The 26541-nt window shown below is 35.1% G+C and overlaps 1 protein-coding gene across 4 annotated transcripts in view; it reads right to left on the bottom strand.

Annotated features, from left to right (window-relative positions):
* The window catches only part of MACROD2 (mono-ADP ribosylhydrolase 2), a 2106080-nt gene that overhangs the window by 62427 nt on the left and 2017112 nt on the right, over positions 1–26541 (bottom strand). For all 4 annotated transcript variants that reach the window (XM_074317443.1, XM_074317442.1, XM_074317444.1 and 1 more), the window contains one exon: positions 11606–11683. In XM_074317443.1, the coding sequence (XP_074173544.1) occupies positions 11606–11683 (78 nt within the window). The remainder of the gene's footprint in view (positions 1–11605; positions 11684–26541) is intronic.

Genomic DNA, 26541 nt, shown 5'->3' with positions numbered 1-26541 from the left:
AGTCTGGAATTAAACATTTCTAGAAGATAAATCTAAATTCACTTTGTAAATGGACTATTTTTAACCAATAGCAACAACAATATAGTTTTATTGTTTGTAGATGATTAGATGCTCATATCTTCCTAAGAACAAAAACTTTGTTTCTTTGATGCTTGTCTTAAAGATAATGGAGATTGTGTCCTTTTGATAAACCTAAAACTTGATTGCTGCTATTATTCAAAATTGTACTTTTTCCCATCTTAAAATACCCCAGATTAAGAGCAAAATTTGGTTATCTTTTAATCATCCTTAGTTTTCTCCTAGGGCAAATAAAACTTTCCTAATATAAATTATTTCTAAAATTATTATTTTTCAGTAGTTACAAAAGAAAGGCAATTTCCTTACAGAAACACTGAAAAATACATACAAGTATTGATAATTATGGATAATTTTACAACTAAGGGATCACCACTATTAATATTGTATATTGCCATTATTTTGTGTATATACATAGGTATGTATAATATATATATGTGTGTATATATATATATATAAGTGTACGTGTGTGTGTACATATATATGCGTTATGTGTGTGTTTCTTTGTGTATATGTCTGCATACACACACACATACAGAAATATATAAATATATCCTGGAATCAAAATGAATTTACATTTTTATTCTTGCTTTTTTAATTTATATTTTATAAGCATCTGTCATTACAATTTTTTTAGAAATCTTATTTTTAAAAGAGGCATTATATTCCATGCTATAAATACATTTTTAGATGTTTCCCTTTTTTTGCTGTTATTAAATAGAGTATTGCAATGAACATTTTTGTGAATAAATATCTCCATGATTTTGGTGAGTGTTAATTTATGATAAATTCCTAAAACATAATTCTTGGATTAAAATATGAACATTTTATATTTATTAGATTTAGTCAAAATTGCTGATGAGTAGGTTATGCTCATAAGTCTCCCACCAATGGTGTGTGAGCATGTTTGAAAACCCTATTTATACCAATTTGGTGTATTTTCAATCCTACTTAAATATCTGATATTCAAAAGGAAAAGACACTGAAATAATGTTTTATCTGCCTTTTTTAAGTAATGGTGAGATAGGTCATGTCTTCATATTTGTAATGACTATCTTTCGTTTTTGTAAATTATAATTGAGTTCTCTGTCCATTTTCCTATTGGGTTGCTTATATACAGAGGGTGCCAAAAAATGTATACATATTTTAAAACTATTAAAATTGTAATACTCAATATATATCAATAACAAATGATGAACACAAGTCACATTTGACTCTGCAATTACAAAAGGTACTCAAAGTGGTTACCATCAATGTCCAGACACTTCTGATTATGGCAAACTACTGCTTGAACAACGTTGACCAAAGTGTCCACTTGTACACATTTTTTTGGCACCCCATATTTATTTTTTTCTTATTGATATATGAAATATTTATTTTTGTAATAAGGAAATTAATTCTTTGGCATTTAAGCTGAGAATACTTTTTCCCAGTTTAGAGTTTGATTATAAACTTTATTTATCATGTCAAAATTTATACATTCAGTTCTAGCTATTTCTCTCTTACATGACATATACCCACACACATACTGCAGATATATATGTTATGCATGTATTTCATAACATATGTGCATACAGTCATGTCTCTGTGTATATATGAGTATTAACAGTTCAAAAAGTCATCTTTATTTCAAAATTTAAAGAAAATACCCCTTGGTTCTTTCCATCCAGTATTGTTATAGTTTTAGTTTTACATTTCATCTTTTCTCCTTCTAGAATTTAAGGTGGCATAAGGAATGAGATAAGGATGCAGTTTATTTTTCCAAATGGCCAAATAGTTGTCTTAATACCATTTATTGAGTCATCTGTTTTTGAATGTCAGCCTAAATATGTACTGAAATCCCATATTACCTTGGGTCTATTTCTAAACTCTTTATTCTGTTTCATTGATTAGTCTGTGCATGCCTACAATAGGACTACACTGTGAATCACATTTTTCAAAGATTTCATGTCATTTTTAGTCTGTTTATTCTGTCATTGATTGAAAATTTTATATCTATGAATTCTTCATTGCATTTCCAATAGGGTTTTACTTATATTGTATCTTTCCATATCATCTGATACATAAAAACCCATGATTTATTTAATCAGGGATTTAAATTTTATTGATATAAAATGACAAACTTTCTCACTTAAATCTTTTTTTCTAGAATTCTAACTGGATAGATTCTAAAGTAGTTTTTCATGTTTTCTTTCGGTGTTCATTTCTCAAATATCCCTTTTTCTAACTTTGTATTTTTAAACCTATACTATTTTATTGAAATTAATTCAATCTGAGTGGTTTTAACACTTAATAAAGTAAACTAATTACATTTACTATCATAACTATTTGCATGTCTTTCCGTCATCATATTTGATAATACTGTGTTTGTGTTATGCTGCTACTCATTTATTATTATTATTTGCACTGCTGAATATACTCTCATGTTTGGTATATCTTTTTCAAAAATTTTAAAAGTAAGATATCTTTCCTTAATTCTATTATTTAATTCTAATTCTGATTATCATAAAAATTTTCAAGTTATTCTTAAACTTAATATGTTGTCAGAACCCATAACATAGTCAGATTTTTAGTTTTTCATTACTTTCATGGAAGTCAGCATTATGTGCAACATCGCCCGCCCCCACCATTGCCCCAATCCACACCATAATCTTTGTTTAATAAATTGTGCCATTAATACTTCTTTTCTTTTCACTCTTCCTCATTTCCTTCCTTATTTCCTCCCTTTCTTCCTTCTTTTAATTATTTTATACATGCAACATGCATACGGGAAGGCACACAAAATATACAGAGCTCAAATAAAAGCAAGTAGAAAATCTGTATATCCTTAGGATAACCATCCAGCCTAGATGCCCATCTCACAGTCCAATCAAAACTTCTTCCCCAGCACCAAAGTTTAATTAACACCAACTTTCACTGTAACAACTACCTATATTTCCTTTATTGTTTTACCACTTAAGCACATCTTTCTAAATATTATAGTCATTTTTCTTGCTATTTAAAGTTGGTGTAGATGATTTGTACAATATATATGCTTTTGTACCTTCTTTAGTTTAACATTGTTTGTAACATTCATCTATGGTTTTGCCTGTAAATATAGTTTCTGATGATGCTTCTGCTTCGTACTTATATTTGTTTCTCAGTATATAACTTGTCTTTTTTCTCTGATTGTTTCTGAGAGTTTTCTCTTTTTCACTGGTGCTGGGCTAATTGATTATGATGTGCTTGTATATTGATTATGATGTATACTTTTATCTATTTTTTTGTGTTTTAGGGTTATAGAATTTCTTGGCTATGTGGGTTCATAATATTCATGAAATTTCTGAAGAATTCCAGCCATTGTTACTTCAAATATTTTTTCTGCCACTCTGTCCCATGCCTGCCTTCAGAGATTTCGGAATTGGAATTGGAATTACCCTTGGAGTTGATCCATATCTCAGTGATGCTCTTCTTTTTCTTCAGTCATTAATTCTCTCTGTATTTCAGTTTGGATAGTTTTTATTGCTACATCTTCAGATTCACTAATCTTTTCTTCTGTAGTGTTGACTTTGCCATTATGTCCATAAAGTATAATTTTCATCTCAGCCACTGTTTTTTCATTTCTAGAAATTCAATTAGTATCGCTAATTAACATGGGTAATCCTTTTTTTAGCTTCTGGAAGATGTAGAATAAAATTATAATAATTTTAAATATGAGCTTTTATGTTATTACCCCATTTGTGCCATTTCTGGAGGGATATTTATCAATTGATTTAATTTCTTCTATTGGTTATACTTGCCTGCTTTGTATTATTACTCCATTTGTGCCATTTCTGGATTGATATCTATCAATTGATTTATTTTTTTTCTATTGGTTATACTTGCCTGCTTCATCAAGAATTGGGCAGGGTCTGAGATTTTACTTTACTTGCAAATTAGCAAGTTGCTAGCCACAATTCCATGGATGCTGACAGAAGACATGACTACCAGGCTATGAAAAACAGTTTATTATTCAGAGCAATAGCAGTAGCCAGAGTACTTGTGCCTATTTCCTGAGTCTCAGTTCCCACAGGGAGACCAAGTGTTACCTGAATACTCAGTGGGTTGTATTACAGGGGGTGAATCTTGATCTTAGAGAATTTGAATATTATCATGGACAGTAAGCATGTGTGCTCTTTAAACATGGGGAGAGGACTATTCTTATCTTCCAAGGCTGTAAGCTAGCCTGTTCTTTCTCCTGAGGGGTACAGTTTCTCTCAATTCTGAGATTGTTCACTATACAAGCATCCTTGAAAAAATTGGGCAAAACAAAGGCAGTTAGAGCCTCTGCTCGTAGAATAGGCAGAAACACCAGAGATGCACAGAGATTGATCTTTTAATACTTCTTTTTATGCCCATTAATTTTGTCAGTTACTCTGATAAGTATGAGATATATTTTTATAAATATATTTAATATTCATTCTGGGATCAGTTAAGTTATTTAGAAAGAGTTTGATCTTTTCAAGTCTTGCCCTTAAGCTGAATCGGGGAGGAGAAGTGTATCACTTAGTATATTGCTAGTTTTGCTCCACTATTGTGGCAAAATCTTTCTAAGCTTTCTAAGAATTTTTAGGTTTTCCAGTCTAGCATATGAGAACAGGCACTCCTCCTAGCCCTGTGTAAACTCCAGGGATCATTCTTTCAAATAATGTACTGTTCTTTACTCATCTTCTCATTCATGCACTGGTAATTTCCTCTAATGCATGTACTGAGCAGTACTCAGCTGAAGACTTGAGGGATTCCTTCTGTAGATCGCTAGAGCATTCCTTTGTGGAGCTATCTACTCTCTAGTACTCTGCCTGGAAAATATTAGATACCTTAGCCTTTTAGAAGTTTCAGCTCTGTCTCCTCAACTCGGGAGTCTGCTGGGCTCTGACTGAGGTCCTCCTTTCTGCACTTTGGCCTGGGATGTCTCTCCAAGCATTCTGCTGGGACAACCACAGGGTTCAGTTTATTTCCTGATTTTCGGGTATCACTAAGTCTTACCAATTTTAATATTAATTGGTGTTTTTATTTTCCATGATGACGAAGAAACATTAGCAAACTTAAATTTAATTTACCTCATCTCAATAAATGCCATATTTGTAGTATATTTTAATTCTAAGTATATCTTAACTCTCACAATGTATTATTATCATCATTATTGATATTTGCCATCGATGTTCATTTAGACTTATTCACTAATCACCATTTACCTTGCTTTTAATTCCTTTGCTCGTCTTTGACTTTCAATCAATATCTCCAATATCCTGGGATTAATATCTTCCCACTGCAAGAACACCATAATTCTCCGGTGATGAAGTTTCCTTTTTGTTTTTTGGTCTGAAATGTCCTTAATTAAACTTTATTCTTGAAATATATATTTTCCCTGGGTTTAGAGTTCTTGGTTGACAGCTACTCTCGTGTTTTTATGTCCATCATGTCTATTGAAAAGTCAGATGTCAGGGCAATTGTTTGAAGATTGATCTTTGGATGTTCTGTTTATGTTTGACTTTCATCAGTTTTACTATAAAGGGCCTAATTGTGGATTTATATTGCTTGGAGTTCAAAGGACTTTGGAGTTCACGGCCTGATATCCTTCATCATTGTAGGAAATTTCTCACCATAATTTCTTCAAATATTTCTTCCGCCCAATTTCCTCTTTTTTCTGTTTGGGATTTCAATTACATATGGAATAGACTTTGTCATTTTACCCTCCACATCTTTTCCCTGTGTTTAGTGTTTGCCATCCTTTGTTTTCCTACTATTTTTATTTTGGATATATTCTTCTGACATAACTTCTAGTCCACAAATTCCCTTTCATCTGTGTCTAATATGCTGTTAAACCATATTCCATTCATTGAATTCTTTATCACAGCTGTGGCATCTTTTATGTCTAGACTTTCTTTTATTTTTCTTCAAGATTTTTGTTAAAATATAGCTAATATTCAATATTACATTAGTTTATAGAATATACTATAATTAAGTATTAAGAATACACCTAATTATTCAGTTTTTATATACTTAAATGAATGATTCCATGATAAGTCCAACAACCATCTGACTCCATACCACACTATCACAACATTATTGACTATATTCCTTATGTTATACATTACATCCCATGAGTTATGTGTTTTATACCTGGAAATTTGAACTTCTCATTCTTCTTCATCTTTCCCCCTCTCTCATTTAATGTTTCAATGAGAGTTGATATTCAATATTATTTTATATTAATTTTTAGGTGTATAGCATAGTGGTCAGACATCTATATAAATTTCAAAGTGATCCCCTGACTAGTTTAGTAGTATCCGCCTGGCACTATACATAGTTATGACCGTATTATTGACTATATTCCCTTTTTCACCTTGTTCACCAACCTCTCTCCCACCTATCACCCCAAAAATTTAGTATCCATTTGACACCATACATAGTTATTACAATATTATTGACTATATTCCTTATGGTATAACCTATATCTCCATGACTATGTTGTAACTGCCAATTTGTACTTCTTAATCTTTTCCCTTATTCATCCACCTCCCTGAACCCCTCTCATCTGACAACCATCAAAATGTTCTCTGTATCTATGAGTTTTATTCCTGTTTTGTTTGTATATTTTGTTCTTTAGATTCCTCATATAAGCAAAATCACATTGCACCTGTCTATGTCTGACATACCCCATTCGGTACAATACCCTCCAGGTCCATCCATGCTGCCACAAATGGCAAAAAATGAACAAATAAACAAAAAACCCATTCTCTTCCTTGGCCAAGCAATATTCCATTGCATATATGTACTACCTACTCTTTACCCATTCATCCATTAAAGAACACCCAACCTGTCTCCACATCTTGGCCATTATAAACAGTGCTGCAATGAACATATGGATGCACAGGCCCCCTCAAAATAGCATTTTGGGTTTCTTTGGGTAAATACCTAGAACTGGGATCACTGGCTCCTTCTTTGTCTCTTGTTATAGCTTTTGTTTTAAAGTCCGTTTTGTCTGGTATAAGTACTGCTACGTCACCTTTTTGTTTGTTTGTTTACATTTTTATAAAATATCTTTTCCATCCTTTTACTTTCACTCTATATGTGTTTTTCGATCTGAAGTGAGTCTCTTGTGGCAACATATGTGAGGGTCTTGTTTTCTTATACATTCAGCCACTCTATGTCTTTATATTGGAGCATTGAATCCATTTATATTGAAAATAATTGTTGATAGATATGTAGTTATTGCCATTTTACTATTCATATTTTTAATCCTTTTTTTTTTCCATCTTAAAGAAGTCTCTCTACAACTACTCCCATTACCATTAGTTTGGTGGTAATGAATTCCTTTAGCTTTTTCTTGTCTGGGAAACTCTTTATCTCTCCTTCAGTTCTAAATGATAGCTTTGCTAGGCAGAGTAATCTTGGTTGTAGGTCCTAACTTTCCATTATTTTTAATATTCCATGCCAATTCTTTCTGGCCTGCAAAGTTTCTGTTGAGAAATCATCTGACAGTCTTATGGGAGCTCCCTTGTAGATAACTAACTGCTTTTCTCTTGATGCTTTTAATATTCTCTCTTTGTCTTTAACCTCTGGAATTTTCATTATTATGTGTCTTGGCGTGGGCCTCTTTGAGACTTCATCCTATTTGGGACTCTCTGCTCTTCCTGAATTTGTATGTCTATTTCCTTCATCAGGTTAGGAAAGTTTTCAGTTATTATTTTTTCAAATAGGTTCTCAAATTTTTGTTCTGTCTCTTCTCCTTCTGGTACCCCTATGATGCAAATGTTGTTATCCTTGATGTTTTCCCAGAGGCCCCTTAAACTATCCTCATTTTTCTTATTCTTTTTTTTTTTCTGTTCCAATTGGATGTTTTCTTCTATGCTGTCTTCCAAATTGCTGATTTAATCCTCTGCTTCATCTAGTCTGCTGTTGATTCCTTGCAGTTCTTCAATTATTGTAATCTTCATTTCTGTCTGGTTCTTTTTTATGGTTTCTATGTACGATTTTATGCTTGCTATCTCTTTGTTGAAGTTCTCACTAATTTTCTTGAGCATGCCTATAACCATTGTTTTGAACGCTGTAACTGGTAGGTTGCTTGCCTCCATTTTGTTTAGTCTTTTTTCTGGAGTTTTTTCCTATTTTTTCATTTGTGATGTTTTTCTTTGTTTCCTCATTTTGACTGTCTCTCAGCGTTTGCTTCTATGTATTAGGTAGATGTGCTACATCTCCAAGTCTTGGCCAGGAAGTCTTATGTAGGAGGTGCCTTATGGGGCTCAGTGGTGGAGTCTCCCTGATCATGTCAGCTGGACGCTCCAGGAACGTCCCTTGTGTAGGCTGTGTGTGCTATCCTGTTACAGTTGAACCTTGGATGCTTTTGTCACATCAGTGGGTGGGATGACATTCTGGCTGACTGGCTGTGGTGTCCGGCCATATCCACAGCTTATGAACTGCTCTGTTGGTGGCCTTATCCTGCAAAGAGGGATTTGCCCTTGTGCCTATTGAGACAACTTTTTGGGTGAGCCATTTGTGAGGTAAATTTGGTGGCACTCTGCTGTTGTTGGAACCTGATCCCTAGGTATGTTGGTTCTGGGGCCTTTGGGGAGGGGCTGCGGGGCAGCCACTGCCAGTGACTGGCCAGAGACTACCCGGTAAGACTTACAAAGCAATCCATAATTGGTTGCTGACTGTGTTAAACCTGGAAGCTCATGGAGAGGCCACACTGTGAACCTAGGTTGGCTGCCACCAGTATTGGGTATGTGGTAGCTTAAAGCCAGGACACCCTGAGGCCTGTTGCCACTTGACAGCTCCCATAAGGTTCAGCTGATGATACAGCCTTGTGTGGTTCATGAGTTGGGTGAGGTGGGGTCTCAGGGAGTCACCAGAATGGGATGAGGGGTGTTCTCTGGATTAGAGTTTGGTGCCAGTGCTGAGCCTGGAGCTACTCAGCAAAAGTCTCAGAGCATACTGAGGCCAGCTGCTGCCTTCCTGGAGCCCAAAGACTCCCAATAGTTATCCAAGAATTAGTGCTATGTGGGTGGGGCTCTCTTCTTGCCAAGAAATTACCTCTGGCATTTGGTAAATTGGGTTGGGTGGGGTCCCAGGGAGTCACCAGGGTAGAGGAAGCAGAGCTCACCAGGCTAATTCAGATTCAGACTTGGCTGTGTGGGGAGGGCTTCACCCAGGAAAGATGGTCCCTGATTGCCAGCTTCGCAGAAGAAGGACTCCACACAGGGAAAATGGCAGCTGTCCTCTAGTCCTCACCCCAAAACCACACAACTCAGTCTCTCCCTGTATGTCACAGATGCATCCCGAGTCACTGTCCATTCACGGGAGCCCAGTGTGAGTGCCTAGGAGCAAGTGAGTTTGTGTGCATGTCCTTTAAGAGGATGTCTGGATTTCCCACAGCTGTCCGTCCACCTGGATTGTTGGAATCCCCACTGTTTTTCAAAGCCAGATGTTGTAGGGGGTCCTCTTCCCAGAATCAGTACCCCAGGCTGTGGAGCCTGGTGTGGGTCTTGGGTTCCTTGCTCCTCCGTGGGGATGTCTGCAGCTGAGATACCCTTTGTGATTCTCAACTGCCACATGCAAGTTATAAAACTTCTGTTCAGCTAGACTTCAGATGGTTCTCCAGGTTGTCTACAATTCAGTTGTAATTTTAATGTGGTCAAGGGGGCAGGAAAGCACTGAATTTATCTTTTCCATCTTGGATCTGTTACCTAGATTTTCTTTTCTTTTTTTCTTTCTTTCTGTTTTGAATTTCCAGTTCTCAGCTAAAATTTTCAATCTTGTCTTCATTCTCTTATATGCAGTTTTTATGTTTTATACTTTGTGTTCATAATGCTAATATTTTTAGCCCAAATGGGCTTGCACTCCTTGACTATTTGTTTGTTCTTTATGTGACCTCGTTTCCTCATTTATTTTGGCTATTTTTTGTATGTGTGTGCTACACATTGCACTTAACAAATTGTTTATGTAAATGGTTTAAGCCTACAACATCATTTTTTTCATCCAATAAATATTTTACATTTGCTTTTCTTAGGTGCCAGAGGGGCTAGCAATCTGGGTTGGTTTTAATTTATTTTGGGGATTGAGGTGATTCAAATCTGTGCAGCAGTCTTTCAGAGGGCTGATCTACTGCTGGTTCATTCTTCCTGATAGGGTACATATTTTTGGTTTTTCAATCCAAGACACAGGGGGTTTACCAGCGTTCCTTACCATTTTGAGCAATGGGACTCAAGATAAATTTTGAAGAATCAGCAAATTCCCTAAGATAAAAACAGTTTCAAATTCTGTACTCGCATCTCTGTATATCTATTTTCTCCCATAAGCTAACCTGACAATTCTTTTCTATCTTGTTAGTTTGCTCTCTGATGCCTTTAAGTACACTCTTTCACATATATATATATATATATATATATATATATATATATATATACACATACATATATATAGTCTAGATTATCTAATTGTCTTCAGTGGGAGCAATGGTCTAACTTTTTAAAACTTTCTTTACTGAAAGAAAAAGTATCTCTTTTTCTTTCTCATTTTAAAACAACATACACTATAATTTTCAAAGGTAAAAGCAAATATTTTAAATTTATTTTGATACTAATTTGAAATAATTATTTCAGCATTTTCATACATTTAATGAGTCTATTATTATATCATGCTAGCCAACTTTGTTCTCAATTTTGAATTTTTCCTTCCTTTCTACATTTATTTTTGTGCAGGCCTTCTTTAGTTTTTTAAGAAAGGATACATGGTGGCATATTTTCTTAATCTTTGTATTCCTGAGAAAATATTTCTTTTGAATTCATGCATGAATAATAACTTCACTAAATATAGAAATCGTATCCTTTAGAGCTCTGGAAATGTTACTTCATTTTCTTCTAGTATTTAAAGTTATGGAAGAAAAAAGCTAAGGGTAGTCTGATTTTGGTGATTTCGCTTGTAACCTGATTTTGACTTTACTATTTGATTTAAAAGCATTTCTTTATCATTAATCTTCGTAAATTCCATGAGACTTTGTAAGTTTCTGTTTTCATTATCTTTGTTCATAAATATAATGTGCATTTTTGTGTTTCGGGTAGAAAACTGGTTTGCATTAGGAAACTTATTTTCCCCATTATTTTTCTAAAGGTTGCTTCATTTCTGTTTGCTCTATTCTTTCTTCTTGGTATTTCAAGGATGTATAGATTTAATCTCTTGGATCCATTCTCTATATGTCTTACATTTATTCTCATTGTTATCATACCTTTATTTCAGTAGTTTTAAACCCAATTCTTATAGAGTTCAGGCAGGTAACAAAAAGAATTAATGCCAGCCTAGCACAAATATAATGTGTGATGAGGATTGTGGAGAGCAAATGCCTCTTTTGAATATGGCAGCTACCAATCTCCTGGTATTTGGCTCTAATAAAATATCAGATTCCATTTTTTTCCCCCAGAAAACCTAAAATCTGAGTTTTTTAAAAATATAATATTCCTCAGCAGGAAAAAAAAAAAAAAAGCAAAAACTGGAAAAGGATCTCATAACTTACCATTGGGATGATCTTGGTTACATACAGAATGATTGATTACTTCATTGTCTTTTGTAATATTCTCATCTTTTGCAGAATCTGACACAACAAATAAGCAAAACCTCTAGTCAGCATTTTAAACCAGGAAATAGAGCAGCGCCCAGCACTAACATGATAGATTTATGTTTGGGGGGGTTTAATTTATTACTTAAAAATACCATTAAAACACTTAAATATTTTCATCAATAAATTAACTTTTCTTGAAGGACTGCATAAGATGTCTGTACAATGTTTTCAAGGTAAAGATGGTAAAGATTTGGTTGGGACATCATTTTGCAACAAAGAAGAAAATATAAGCAGGCTTTATGCATCAATGAAAGTCATAGGAAAATTGTGCAAAAGGATATGAAAGGAAGGCAAAATAGGGAAGATTAAAGGAATATCTAATTTTAATGTTCTTAATGCTTCCATTACTATAGTCGTTCATGTATGGGAACCTTGAATCTTTGAAAAGCCAGATGTAGAGCTTTTCAATCCATTGGTAATTAAGTTCATCTTTCTCAGGAACTGTATCAGTATAACAATAGCAAAGGGAGAATGCAAACCTTCTGTTCTGGGCAATTTCATCCTCTTTTTTGTAGAGCACTTTTAAATGTGGGATCAACATAAGTTCATTGTTTTTTTGTTTTGTTTTTTTGGTCACGTGAGATACTTTACAGTGGCTAAAAGGTTTCCAATGACTATGGATTCTGGCAAAGCTAGAAAGCATGTTTGGATGTTTGAGATCTCTCTGGAGGCTCTTTAAAAAGCCGTCACAGAAAGCATGTGAGTATGTCCATAGGAAGACAGAAAATAGGTTTTTCATTAATTTTGTAAATATTTATTAAGGGCCAACTCTATGCCAGGCACTGTTCTTGATGCTAGGGAGTCAACAGAAAACAAAATGTCAAATCTCTGTCCTCGTAGAGGTTACAATCATGCAGCTAAAAGGGTGGTCATCCAAAGATCTATAAAAGCCATGAGCTAATCTTGTATGCATGTGGCTGTGAAGAAAGCTGGGATGGCACAACAACACCTCTATTCCCTATCATTGGGTTCTCTACTGAGTTCATATTGCTCAGTTGCATTTTATAACAGAGCTGATTTATGTGGAATCTAAAACAAATCATTCTTTCTCTTTTCCTTTCCCTCTTCTCTCTCATAGTTTGGAATATTATAAGAAAGTTTGTTTCTCGAAACTGCCACAGGCAACATTTGATGGACAAGTAAGAAACTTGGGTAGTTAACATATGATTCCAATTTAATAACCAGTGAAGCAAGTATACACCCAAAGTGTATGGTTTTAATTAACTGCAAATAATTCCCCCAAGGCAAATGTTTAATTATCTGCACAGCTTCTGATTTCTTTCTGAGACTGACAATAAGTTTCAAAGTCCAAATTTGGAAGCAAAGCTAAGCATAGACACATTTTCCAAACTGTTATCTCACTCATGTCAAATTGTTTTAAACCAACTCCCATTAAAATATGCCTTTTTAATTTTAAATCTAACGTGGTTTAAAAAAGTATCCTTTGAATACTTTTTTCCACATTAACACTGAAAATGAACAATGACAAAAAACCGCTATAAAAATCAGGCTAAACTTTAATTTTGAAAGTGTTGCTTTAGTTTCACTTGTTTATAGAAAATAGTATTATTCAATATTATGTAGTCTTGTGTAGATTTTGCACATCATTAAACTGTATTCATTTACACTCAACAATAATTTATTATATTTTATGCACCAAATATTACACAAGAAATATCTTTTAAAAAGTGATTTACATTGAGTTTACAAGTTCTCATGATTCACATAAGACAGGTGAAAGTATTTGAAAAATTAATCAATAGACTTACCTGTTTTGTCACTAAAATCCATGTCTTTAGTAAATTGACCCTTTACTTTAAATTTCCTTAATGAGTTCCTGTAACATTGCCAAGGTACCTTCTGACCTTATGTGCTCTAATCTATGAAATGTATTTCATTGAATCCAAGACACATTGTTATTTGCATCATTATTTTGTATAGTATTAGAAAAAAAATGAGACCAAAATTAATTATAACACACTATCAATTATAAGAATGTGTCCTACTTTTAGAACTAAAATATATGAAAGACTATGCATCCTAGAATTATGATGTTTGAGTATATTATGTGTGTACAGAAATACACATCTTTATGTGATGACAACAATTTCATATCAATGTGACCCATCACCAAAGCCACAAGTTCATTTTGTGCTATACGTAAGCCTCTTCTCCAGAAATGGTTCCACATACGTACACTTACTTGCATGTATAGCAATAAAGCAAGATAGAAACTATGAGCTCATAATAAATAGCATCCACAGATAACCAGGTACCTATGGAAGATTGTTAGCACTGTATTTTCTCTATTTAAAAGGCCTATTTAAATTTCCAGCTTCATGAACTTTAACTAGACTGGATCAGATCCTGAGTGTTTTGAATCATGGGTCCTATTACATTACATTCGGTTCTAGGTTTGAAAGGACAGTGGGACTTTTCTGCTTAGGAGGTGATGAAAGTTGCATTGCATATGTATATAAAATTATTATTCATAATGACAAAGAGAGAAAATATATCCAGTATATATGGTCACTAAAAGAGCTTATTGTTTATATGTAAATTCTATAAACGACCATCAAAATGTAGTGTATATACTACATTCTTGAAGTACCTTGGATTCACATTTTATTTAATTCTAAAAGTTATCATGGGGCAATGTTCAAAAAATGTAAGCGTTATCACTTAATTCTGAGATTCATTCAATGTTATATTAATAGCAGAGAACTTGAGTTAAATTTTTATGTAGATTCTGACTTTCAAAACCTTTAAGGTCAATGTTCTATTAGAGAATTTTTAAAAATGAAAATATTAAACCAAATAGTCAAGCCAAAGTTCTAAAGATAGGTTATCTTTTAAGATTAACAAGAATAAAAAATACTTTTATAAATTTAAAAAAAATCTCATTTAGAAAGTTGGAAAGGTTTAACAGAGTATTTTAAATAAATTAAAATAAAAAGAAAACATAAAACAGAAATTCCAAAAAGGTCATTTTTAATGCAGTCAATTATACATGTCTACACAGAATAGTATACGTATAGACTTCAGCTGTAATAATAAATGATGAAACTATTGAATTTTTAACCATATATAAACTATAAATAAATATAAATGCTATCTTTAAAATATGTTCCCTTAGAACAAAAGTTCTTAACCCTAGGGAATCACTGAATATACTCTAGGGGTCCACAAACCCTTTCAAAATGATATGCGAAATGTACTCATATATTTATTAATATGTTTATTTTTTCTGGGAGAAAATAGCTTCCATCATATGTTCGTAGGGACTATGACACCAACAAAGTTGAAAATAACTATCGACATTTATACCCTAATATCAGTGACACTGCCATCTTACAAAAGATTTTTAGGACTATTATTGAGGAATTAGTACAGAACCTGATGCCCACTATATTAATTCATGGATAATGGCAAATCTTAAATTCTTAAGGTAGATTTGGTATGAGGAAATAACAAAAAAAGTGTGTGTGTGTGTGTGTGTGTGTGTGTTTAAAAAATGAGGAAGACAGTGCAACTGGCAAAAAAACAGATTACATAAAAATTAGAGGTGCTTATAAAGTAAAAAACTATAAATGATTGAAGCTATTTCCAAGCCAGGAAGTGTACATCTACTAAGAGGTAGCCCCTGACGACTATTTAGTATAGCTATAGGAGGTCATTTTGATGTAAAAGTTTTAATGGGTCTGAACAAAATAAATGTTATATACAAACACCTACACATAAAATATTCTTGCTCTGTAATGTGTAAACATCCACACACAAGTAACTTAGCTTGACATAAAAGTTGCACAAAAACAATCATGCAGATTTCCTTTGATTCTTGTAAACTTTGATTTGATTATACCAAGCAAAACATTTATCCTGGCCTGCTCATTTGAATCACTGGCTTATTATATGGCGCAATTGGAATAAAGTAATTTTTCCTTTATCTGAAAAGTGTGCTTATCCACAGTAAAGTAGAATCTCCACAGCTGATTACGGTCTCATTGAGCCTCTCTAGTGACTATTCCCATATATAGGAAAAATACCAGGGGTGCCAAAAAAATGTATACAAGTGGACACTTTGGTCAATGTTGCTCAAGCAGTAGTTCGTCATAATCAGAAGTGTCTGGACGCTGATGGTAACCACTTGGAGCACCTCTTGTAATTGCAGAAGTCAAACATGACTGTATTCATCTTTTGTCATCAGTATATATTGAGTTATTACATTTTAATAGTTTTTTTTTCCTTTCTTAAAACGTATATACATTTTTTTTGGCACCCTCTGTATATACTGCAATGTGTTCCCAGAGCATTCAGGTGGTCATGATCTGAACTGTGCTTGGTCCTGTGCAGCTGGATATAGCAGGCTGAACTATATTTACCTGAAAAGTAACTGGTCCATAAGACAGGATATTGCCCTGAGCATCTGGAGACCTGATGAGCTATGGCTAGTCATTTGTCTTCATTATACTCTCATTAACCCGCATTAGAAGGCAGCCAATCACTCCCAGATTTATTGAATCCAGGCACTAACAGTCTTTGAGACATGGCTGGGAAAACTACCATCATGCAACACTAATTTTGTTTTTGTTAAAAAACACATTTCAAATTCCACACAGTAAACTTGTATAAACCAATTCATTCTTGACATCGAAGGTGATATTCATCTGAGGCTGGTTTTGAAAATATAAGCAAATAAGAGAATCAATTATGATGGAATGGACACTGGCTTGGGTTGGGATTCTAGATTTACAACTATAAGCTTCGTTACTGTAAGAATGCCCATTCTCCTTATATGATCTGTTTCTGCACCTAGGAATTGAGGGTGTTGAGCTAGATAATCTCTCTAAAATACCTTACAATGTGAATCTGCTGATCTGCTCAAATTACCTCTTTGTTCTGGACAACACTTCTCTGTAAACATTTCCATGCTTTCCTCATTATTCAGTTACCTGAATTGGACAGTTTCACTCTGAGACTTTTGCTACCTATTTATAAAATAAAGGTTAATAGTGGGGGAAGTAAAGCCATGTGACTTTGGTGTCACACTGGCCGTTGTTAACATTGTGATTCCATGAAGAATCATCACAATGTAAAACAGAACAGCTGGACATGAAGCTGGGCTGGACCATGATGGAAAAAGAAATGCTTAATTACCCTTTCCATCAAGTTAATTTCTCCCCTTTGGCAAAGTAAACAAAGGCAAATCTGCTCTTGTTTCCCTTGTCTGTGACCTGCTATCCTTGACCTCCTTCCTTCTGATTCCTTTCTATTCTAGCTTCCCTCTCATTTGTTAAGCCTTGCACCACAGGCTTTCTTGATATCATTTAAGAAAAAAATCTGACCAGGCCAAAGGTATGAAAAGTAGTTATGATTATAAATATGAGCTGACTTGGAGTTCTATTAAAAATTTATCTATAAATCAGGGAAAATACAAGTGTTTTATTTACACTTTGGTTTAATTCCAACTGACAATGAAAAGTTTTTGTGACTGTACTACTGAGAGAAACTTCCCCAAAGGAGAAATGATGAGGGATTTTTCACCCTGACTCTGGGCAGGGTCACAGCCTAGCATCTGGCCACTATTTCTCAGTTATTTTATTACATGGAGAAATTGAGGAAGTAGAGAGTGTTTGTCTCCAGATTCATAAATATTTCACCTTCTGGGCCCAGGTGGTTTTCAGACAGATGCTTGGAGAATGTGGCTGACAAGCCAGGACTTCATGCTGCTCAGAGTCAGGGATTTCCTACAGTCTTCAAGATAGGAGTATTACCACCCGGTCGAAGCAAAACGTAAGTCGTTTCCCCCCAAGTGATGTAAACAGACAAGTTAGGACACTAAGATAAGCATTTGGACGATTTGTGGGAGTCACTCATTTTACCTGAGCTTAAAGACTTGGGGAGTCACTTGTTTTACCTGATCTTAAAGACTTGGATGACTGCTCATTATTAGCACCTATTTGCTCCTCACATCCAAAAGGATCCAGAAATCCATCCAAATGAAATGGATGTGTTTACTTTTTTCTTTTCTTTTTTTTTCCTTTAATTTTTCCACGTTATTGAATGTAATCCTATAATTTTGATGGCTGCCGAGAAGTTCATTATATAGATCTGCCCAAGCTAATTTACTGTTGCCTCTTTTATCATACATTCAAATTGAAATTCAAATTTTTGGCCATTCTAAATCATCCTATGTTGTTTTTGTATTGGGTGTCCCAAGGCTGGATTTACTTCACTTTTTGTTCTCTGATTTCTTCTCAGTCTGCTCCCATCTCTGAGATCCTGAGAGAATAGATCTCGTCAGAGCTAGAGTAGCTAGACTAGAACACACATCAGCTAAGCCTTACTGCAGACAGTGCCCCACCCATGTCCCAATGGACTATCCCTGAGATCACAGCAGATGCTTTCAGGAGATGAGCTAATACAGACTGAAGGCATTAGTGCTCCAGATAGGCCAGAAATACCCAGCAGCTACTCAACTTCTGACCCCCAAAGGATTTAGGAGATGAAACCACAGAGTCCTTGCCCCTCAGGGAGACAGTTCAGAATGCACTCTATACATCTCTCAGAGGAAAAGCATCTCAGTTACCCTTAGCCATAATCTCATTAACATGCCCTCCCTTCCCTGCTCCACTTCTCCACCCCTCACCTGTGCTTCCAGGGATCACCTCACAAATAAACCAACTGTACTCACATCCTTGTCTCAGGATTTGCTTTTGGGAAACCTAAACTAAGACAGCCTAGATAGTCACTAACCTGTCTCTTGCTATTTAATAGCAAAAATGTGAATATTCACCCTACTCTCCTGACTCACAGCTCTTTGTCATGCTGCTTTTCTTTAGGGAATGTTGGGGAAAGTGCCTGCTGCCTGACAAGGAAGATTTTGGAAAAAAGGTTCCCATGTTTTGCACCATATAATCTTGAGAGCTGGACCACAGATGATCAGTGAGGGATGGGTCTTGCGCAGTCATCTGACATTAAGGTGGCCAGAGACATTAAGTTGGCCTATCACGACAACTCCATCTACCAGGAGAGAACTAATATTCTGTTATTATGAATGGAATTCATCAGCTTCTTTGTCCTGGAGTGTTTGATGGTAACATTTACAAAGAAACTTAAAGTGTAGAGTGGTTTAAAGGCAGACATTCACCGAAAGTGAAGGGTAGAAACACAAGCCACTATGGGGTAGAACAAAGAAGCATAAACAGTTACTTAGTAGCATTATAAGAATAAAAAGAGGAAAATAAAGTAATGAAAATCTTGGATACTTCTTGAACGAATGACTATTAGAGAAATTCTGAGTTTCTAGAGGGATTGTTTGAACTGTCGCTTCCTCCCAAATAAATGATCCAGTTCTTGAGGCTAATGAAATGGTTTCTTCACTCTCTCACTTTTCTACCGAGGTGAACTCAATGTGTGTGTCACTTTTGCATAACTTAAAAGACTTTGACTCACTTACTTTGTGGTTCTTGCAAGTTCATTGTCTACTTTTAACGTGTATAAGGTCTGACAATTAAGTTCACAAACTTGTTGCAACGATGTTACTAACATTTTTTGATGTCGAAGGGATTATTCATTATTAATTTGTACCAGCTGGACAAACAGTTAACCAAGTTTACTATTTGGAAGTGCTAAAAAGGCTGCATGAAAAAGTTAGACAACCTGAACTTTTTGCCAACAATTCATGGCTCTTGCATCACGACAATGCACCAGCTCACACAGCACTGTCTGTGAGGGAATTTTAGCCAGTAAACAAATAACTGTATTGGAACACCCTCCCTACTCACCTGATCTGGCCCCCAGTGACTTCTATCTTTACCTGAAGATAGGAAATATTTGAAGATAAAGAAAATATTTTGATGAATATTTTGAAAGGAAGACATTTTGATGACATTCAGGACATCGAGGGTAAAACGACGACAGCTGCGATAGCCATTCCAGAAAACGAGTTCCAAAATTGCTTTGAGCGGTCGACTAGGCACTGGTGACAGGTGCATAGCTTCCCAAGGGGAGTACTTAGAAGGTGACCATAGTGATATTCAGCAATGAGGTTCGTCGCACTTTTTCTAGGATGACTTCGCGAACCTAATTGTCTGACCTAATTGTGTGTGTATATATATATATACACACATATATATGGATATATATGTATATTTAAAACATTTCTATAATATTATTTTTCTTGTCTACAAACATTATTTTAAGAAGTATGGCATTCTTTTAGATACATTTTTTGAAATGCTCACCTTTTCAGTCATTTCATATATATAGAACCCTCATGAACCTTGTACAAACCATGTTTCCCCGAAAATAATACCTAACTGGAAAATAAGACCTAGCATGATTTTTCAGGATGACATCCCCTGAACATAAGCTCTAATGCGTCTTTTGGAGCAAGAATTAATATAAGACCTGGTCTTATATTTGGGGAAACATGGTAAATTGAAAGGTACTGGATCAAGAAAATTATAGAAAGTTAAAGAGGGTAACAACCTGGTCATGCAGAAGAAAGCAAGTTCAGTATATTTCATTTTCAAAAATGACCCTGACGAGGAAAAAAAAAAATCAGGTGACATCTGGTATCACAGGAAATGGGGTGTATAGAGGCATTTCTATGATGAGGGCAATGTTTTGCCTCATAAACTGAGAAAAATGCATTAAAACTAAATGTTATAAAATGTTATTTTATGGGAACCTTGGGAAGTATACTAGGACTAAATTAAAAGTGTTATTTTCTATTTCTAGAAAGATTTTATTTTAATCCACTATTATTTTAGACTAGGTTTAACTATAAGTTCTAGAAATTATTATTATAGATATTCCTAATGCAATCATTGACTATACTATTCTGCTCAGGCTGTCACCACAAAATGCCATAGTTGGGGTGACTTAAACAACAGAAATTTATTTTCTCATAGTTCTGGAGGTTAGAAGTTCAAGATCAAGGTACTGTCTGATGCACTTTCTGGTGAGAGCACTTTTCCTGGCTTGCAGAAGGAAGCCTTCTAGTTGTGCCCTCACACAACCTTTCCTCAGTGTGTTTGTGTGGAGAGACAGAAATTTCTCTCTCTTCCTCTTATTAAGAAGGCCATTAATCTCATCATGAGGTCCCCACCATCAGGACCTACTCTAATCCTGATTACTTTCCAAAGACTCCATCTCCAAATACTTTCACATTGGCTTGGACTCAAAATATGAAATTTGTTTGTGTTTTGGGGAAAACAAACATTCTGCCCGTAACACTGACGTATGCATTTGTGCACATGGCTGTTTGCATGATTTTTTTAACTTGTGAATGTTAGCTGTTCAAGCTGGTATTCCTGCTGTACATCAGAACAAAGTTTCAAAATCAATTTGGAAATGGACTCATCTCTGAATGTAAGGTTCAATTTCCCCATCCCAGTTCTCTTGAATCAGTTTTAATCAGCCCTTAAACTGCGTCATGTAGTCAATGTTTGGATAGAATGGATAAAGCAGTGAAGAGGGGATCTGGGTTAATATTCTAAACACTTCATAATTGGCATTTGTGTTGCCTAATCAGAGTGGAATGTCCAAACCAATGGGGCAAGGACCTGGAGCCCCACGGTGTGCCGGCATGTCAAGGTGGTGGAGGGAGTGACTTGCAAGGATGGAAGTTAAGTCACTGTTTGCCAAACACCAGGTAAATATTTCAGTATTTTAAAAATACTTGGAGAAATATCAGGGTACACTGGCAGAATATTAATCTGTTTATAGTAGAGAATTAAAGTTTCAAAAAAGATACTGCAAATAGTATAACAACCAACAATCTCTGATATTCTTCTAATATTGGTGAAAATAAAGAGAAGTAGCTATGTTGTTAAAGACCCAAAGAGTCTACAATGTAGATTTGGAGTAATCCTCAAAACCACATTTGTGGTCACCTCTTATTCTGTGACCTTACCTGATAAAACACCATTGAAAATAGAACCAGCAAAAACTTTAGGATAGTAGTATTTCTATCTGGAGCACTGCATCCTGTTTAGTCAGCATCACACCCCTGGCCCCTTTGTTATGCACACACGCTTCTACTGCTCCCTGTGTCACTGGTGAGGAAAACACATCTGATCAGGGTGACTGCACTAGTAGATGAAGCTGATGGCCTGATGGCCATCTGTTGAGAGATGTAAAGGGACACCCGATAAGACCATCAGTTCCCCTGTCCTCTCATCGTTTGCAATGGAGCATATTTTATTCTTCTGGGACTGGAAACTTCCTTCTGTCTTTTGGGACATTTTAAAATGCAGACCTCCATGGAGGTATCCTGCTTGAGGTCATTTTATGGTAATTACTTAATAATCAATTACTAGAAACGGGTCTGAAGCCAGCTACGAACAAGAAAAGGATTACACCGAGCAGAGACCAAGAGGAAGGTGAGGACCTTAATTAAACAGAAAACACAGAACATCAAGGCAGCTTCAATTCATCCTCTAACCCTGAGAAGGACTAAATGGAGTCACTTTAAGGGGAAATCCCTATTTGTTGTTTAAGAAGGTCAACAAACAATCCGATTAAAAAAATGGGCAGAGGACCTAAAAAGACACTTCTCCCAAGAAGACATACAAATGGCAACAGATATATGAAAAAATGGTCAACTTACTAGCTATGAGAGAAATGCAAATCAAAACCACAATGAGATACCTCCTCACACCTGTTAAAATGGTTATTATCAACAAGACAAATAATAACAAGTATTAGACTGTGGAGCAAAAGGAACCCTCATATACTGCTGGTGGGAATGTAAACAGGAACAGACACTACGAAAAACAGTGTAGGGTTTTTTTCAAAAAATTAAGAATAGAATTACCATAAGGCCCAGCAATCCCTCTCCTGGGTATCTACCCGAAGAATTTGAAAACACTTATTTGTGAAGGTATATGTTCTCTTATGTTCATGGCAGCATTATTCATGGTGGCCAAGATATAGAAACAACCGAAGTATCCTTCAATAGATGATTAGGTAAAGAAAATGTGATACATATATACAATGGAATAGTACTTGACCATGAAAAGAGGATGAAATACTACCATTTGTGACTACTTGGATGGATCTTGAGATTATCATGTTAAGCAAAATAAGTCAGACAGAAAAATTCAAGATCCGTATGACTTCATTCATATGTGGGATATAAAACTGAAAGCAACAAATGAACAAGACAAACAAACAAAAACTCCTTGACATAGACAACAGTTTAGTGGTTACCAGAGGGTAATGGAGGAGGGAGGTGGTAGAGGAGGGTAAATGGATCAAATACATAGATGATGGATTATAGAATTGTATACTTGAAACATATATTTTTCCTAACCAATGTTACCTCAATATATTTAATAAAAATTTAAAAAAAGGCCAACTGAGAGTGAGGGAAGGCTGCTGAATTAGTGTATGTTATTTAGATTACTAAACACTTTCCTAAAGATTTATAGTCATAATTTTTATGAAAATTAGAATTACTAAGTTTTCATTAAAGATAAACATACATAAAGAAAAGGAAAGCTGAAATACATTGAATTTGTTAACCAAAGCCCACCTGTGTGCATTTCTTTTCTATATCTAAGTCAACTTTCATTTAAAGTAGGATTTCTAAAGTTTCACAAGTGTACAGCCTGATGAATTATCACAAGCTGAGCGCTCCCGTATGCGCAGCACCAGCTCAAGAAACAGAACTTATCCAGCATCACGGAAGCCAGGCTCATCCTCCCTTCCAGGCACTACCCTCACCCCAAACATCACCCCTCTAACTTCCAACAGCATGTGTCAGTTTTCCTGTTTTCAGACTTTATATAAATAGAATTACACACAATATGTGCTCTTCTATGTCTGGTTTCTTTTGTCAACATTATTTTGGTGAAATTCATTCGTACTGTTGCTTGTGAAGTGGATTTTAACTATACTATGAAGCCTGGCCATATCAATAGATCCTACAGTGAATCTTATTTGAAGAGTGAAAATTATTATTTTTTCTTTTTTCAAATAACCAACATTCACTACCTTCCCATACTTTGCCTTCAACTTATTATTTCCTTACTAAAGTGGTTCTTAAATATTAGGGTGCAATGGGATCCCTTGGAGGGGTTTTTAGCAAATAGAAAGCTGAGCCCTCCCTCAGAGTTTCTGATTGTTTAAGTCTGGGGTGAGGCCTGAGAATTTGCATTTCTAACAATTTCCCAGGTGATGCTGATCCTGCTGCTCCAAGGACCACTCTTTAAGAACCACCTCTAAAATAAATTGAATTTGTTAACCAAAGTCCATCGTGTACATTTATTTTCTCTATCTGAGTCAACTTTCATTTAAAGTAAAATTTACAAAACAAGTATCCTCATATAAACTGCCCATGTATTTTCCATTGCAGGGGGGTCAGCATCTCATACGTGGTGAGGAAGACTTCAACGCTCTATGAGTAGCTGAATCTATGAAATCTACATCAATATGTGAAGATGTGAGAGCCACTTTCATAGCATCCCCTCGTTAACATTAGATATACTGGATCTTACTGTTAAAAATCTGAAAATCCTTGCAGCCTGACATATATCCAGGAAAAAGTCCTGCCCAAGTATCAAGAAAGGCCAAGGTCATATCACTATGCTTGCATTACATCCTGCAGGCAAGAGCTCCTAAAGAATAAAACTTTATGAGTAAAAGTAATAAACCATCACTACAACATATTCCTCTCAAGGTATTCTAGACACTGTCTAATACATTAGTCACCAGCCACATGTGCCAGTGAACACTTGCAATGTTGCAAGTCTGAATGACAAGTTCTTTAAGTGTAAAATACACACTGGGTTTCACAGACTTAGTATAAAAAAAGAAAAATGTAAAATATCTCATTAATAATTCTTATATTGACTACATTTTGGAATTATTATATTTTGAATACATTTGTTCAATAAAATACATTATTAAAACTATTTTTCCTCTTCCTTTTTTTTTTCTTCTTTAATGTGGCTATTAGAAAAATTAATCACATATATGGCTCGTATTTGTAGCTCACATTTATTTCTGCTGGACAGTGCTGTTCTACAGAACATAGTATCACCCTGACTTATACAAATAGTTAAAGACATGTTTATTTGAAGGCCAGAGTTATGAGGATGGGAAATTGCAGCTTGCCAAAGGATGGTTCATCAGAATCTAGAAATTCTAATTTGGCTTATTGAGAAGCATCTACAAATTCTAATAGGGATGACTGGGAAGAAAAAGAGTCTAATTAGGTATAATCAGAGAGAATGTTCTGAGATGGATTTAGAAGAAAGAGAGAATGATGAATTTATTAACAACTATCACACTGAAAAAAAACTACTTACACCCGAACAATATTCAATGGTTGAAAGTTTTTGCTTTATGTTGATTTGACCCAAATTTCTTAGCCTGGCATTCAAAGTTCTCCCTAATTAAGGCTCTAGCTTAGTGACTAATTAATGAATGGAAGGACAGATCCATCATTTAAGCCAAGTGGATTTATTCATTGTACCAAAATTAGGTTTTTTGATATCCTACTTCCAACCTTTCATGGATGTTCTTCTCTCCCACCCCCCAGAAAATTGCTTCTTTCTATTATATTACATTTGTGCACCTTACAGATCACAACTTAAATCTCATATTCTCATCCTACATTTTACAAATAATTTCAGGCCAGAGAAGTTCCTTGACCCCAAGCTCCTTTAATATGTTTCAGTGTAATCCTTCCTTGGTACTTGTCATGCTCTCTCTGCTTTGTTAGCTGTCTTGCATCCTAGATTTGTGGCCTCAGAACACTTACCTATTGCTCTGTGTTTTACTGTTCTAGTTTGTAGGGTGGGGTGATACTGAAATTATATCATAGATGAGAGTGGAATGAGTGAAAACATGTAAAGTTAGAATAGAATCTGGTGTATAATACAGGTTAGATAAATATCAGCTGCTATTATTATCGTTGTTGCTGATAATAGCTACGTAACACACACTTGCATATTTCATTTTTCCATCTAGATTATAAATTCCTTGAAGGACAAGAACTATAGTTTCTTCTTCACATCACAGGAGGTCTTACAAAGAGTTAAAACCCAATAAATATCTGTTGATAACCATAATAAACAAGGATACATTTTAATTGGCATTTTCTGTAGGCCAGGCTGTGCACTAACCACTAGGGATAAAATGATTGAAAATATAGACACTGCATTTCCCACAATGAAACGTAAATTGCCATGGAGGGGGATGGATAAAAGGTAAGTATGCAAAAGAATAAAAGAGGTTTACATAGTTATAGATAGTAGTAAGTATTATGCAGTAATGAACAGGGGGCTGGGATAGAAGTTTAGCGCAGGAGGCCCCTACCTAAAAACATGACCAAAGAAGGCTGGCACAGGACTGAGGCACAGTGATGAAGAGGGGATCTTGTAAGATAAAAGTGGAGAGATGGGGAGAGCCCACAATGGTGCACCTTATAGGTTATAGTCAGCTCTTTGCATTTTATTTTAAGGAAACATGAAAGTATTATAGAAATTCAAGAAGGAGTGGTCTGTGATCTGTTTATTTTGCTTAGTCTGGCAATGTCAATAGACCTTAGGAGCTGCCATCTTTTACTTGACTTTTGAAATGAGATCATATTCAATATGGCCATTAACTTTGACCTATATGAGGTTAGCTGATTCATAAAGGGTTAAAATATACACACTTGACCTTGGACTCATTAAAACCAACTTTCTGTATAACACATGAGTGTGTAAAATCCTATACCAAATAAAATAAGATATCTGCTAGTAGGAAAACCAATAAGTAATTTCATGAATAAGAGTTCTGTTTCAGCTTCCACTGTGACACACTCACATTTA

This window comes from Rhinolophus sinicus, linkage group LG13 (assembly GCF_036562045.2).
Source record: "Rhinolophus sinicus isolate RSC01 linkage group LG13, ASM3656204v1, whole genome shotgun sequence".
Classification (NCBI taxonomy): domain Eukaryota; kingdom Metazoa; phylum Chordata; class Mammalia; order Chiroptera; family Rhinolophidae; genus Rhinolophus; species Rhinolophus sinicus.
This window is presented reverse-complemented; position numbering and strand designations above follow the sequence as displayed.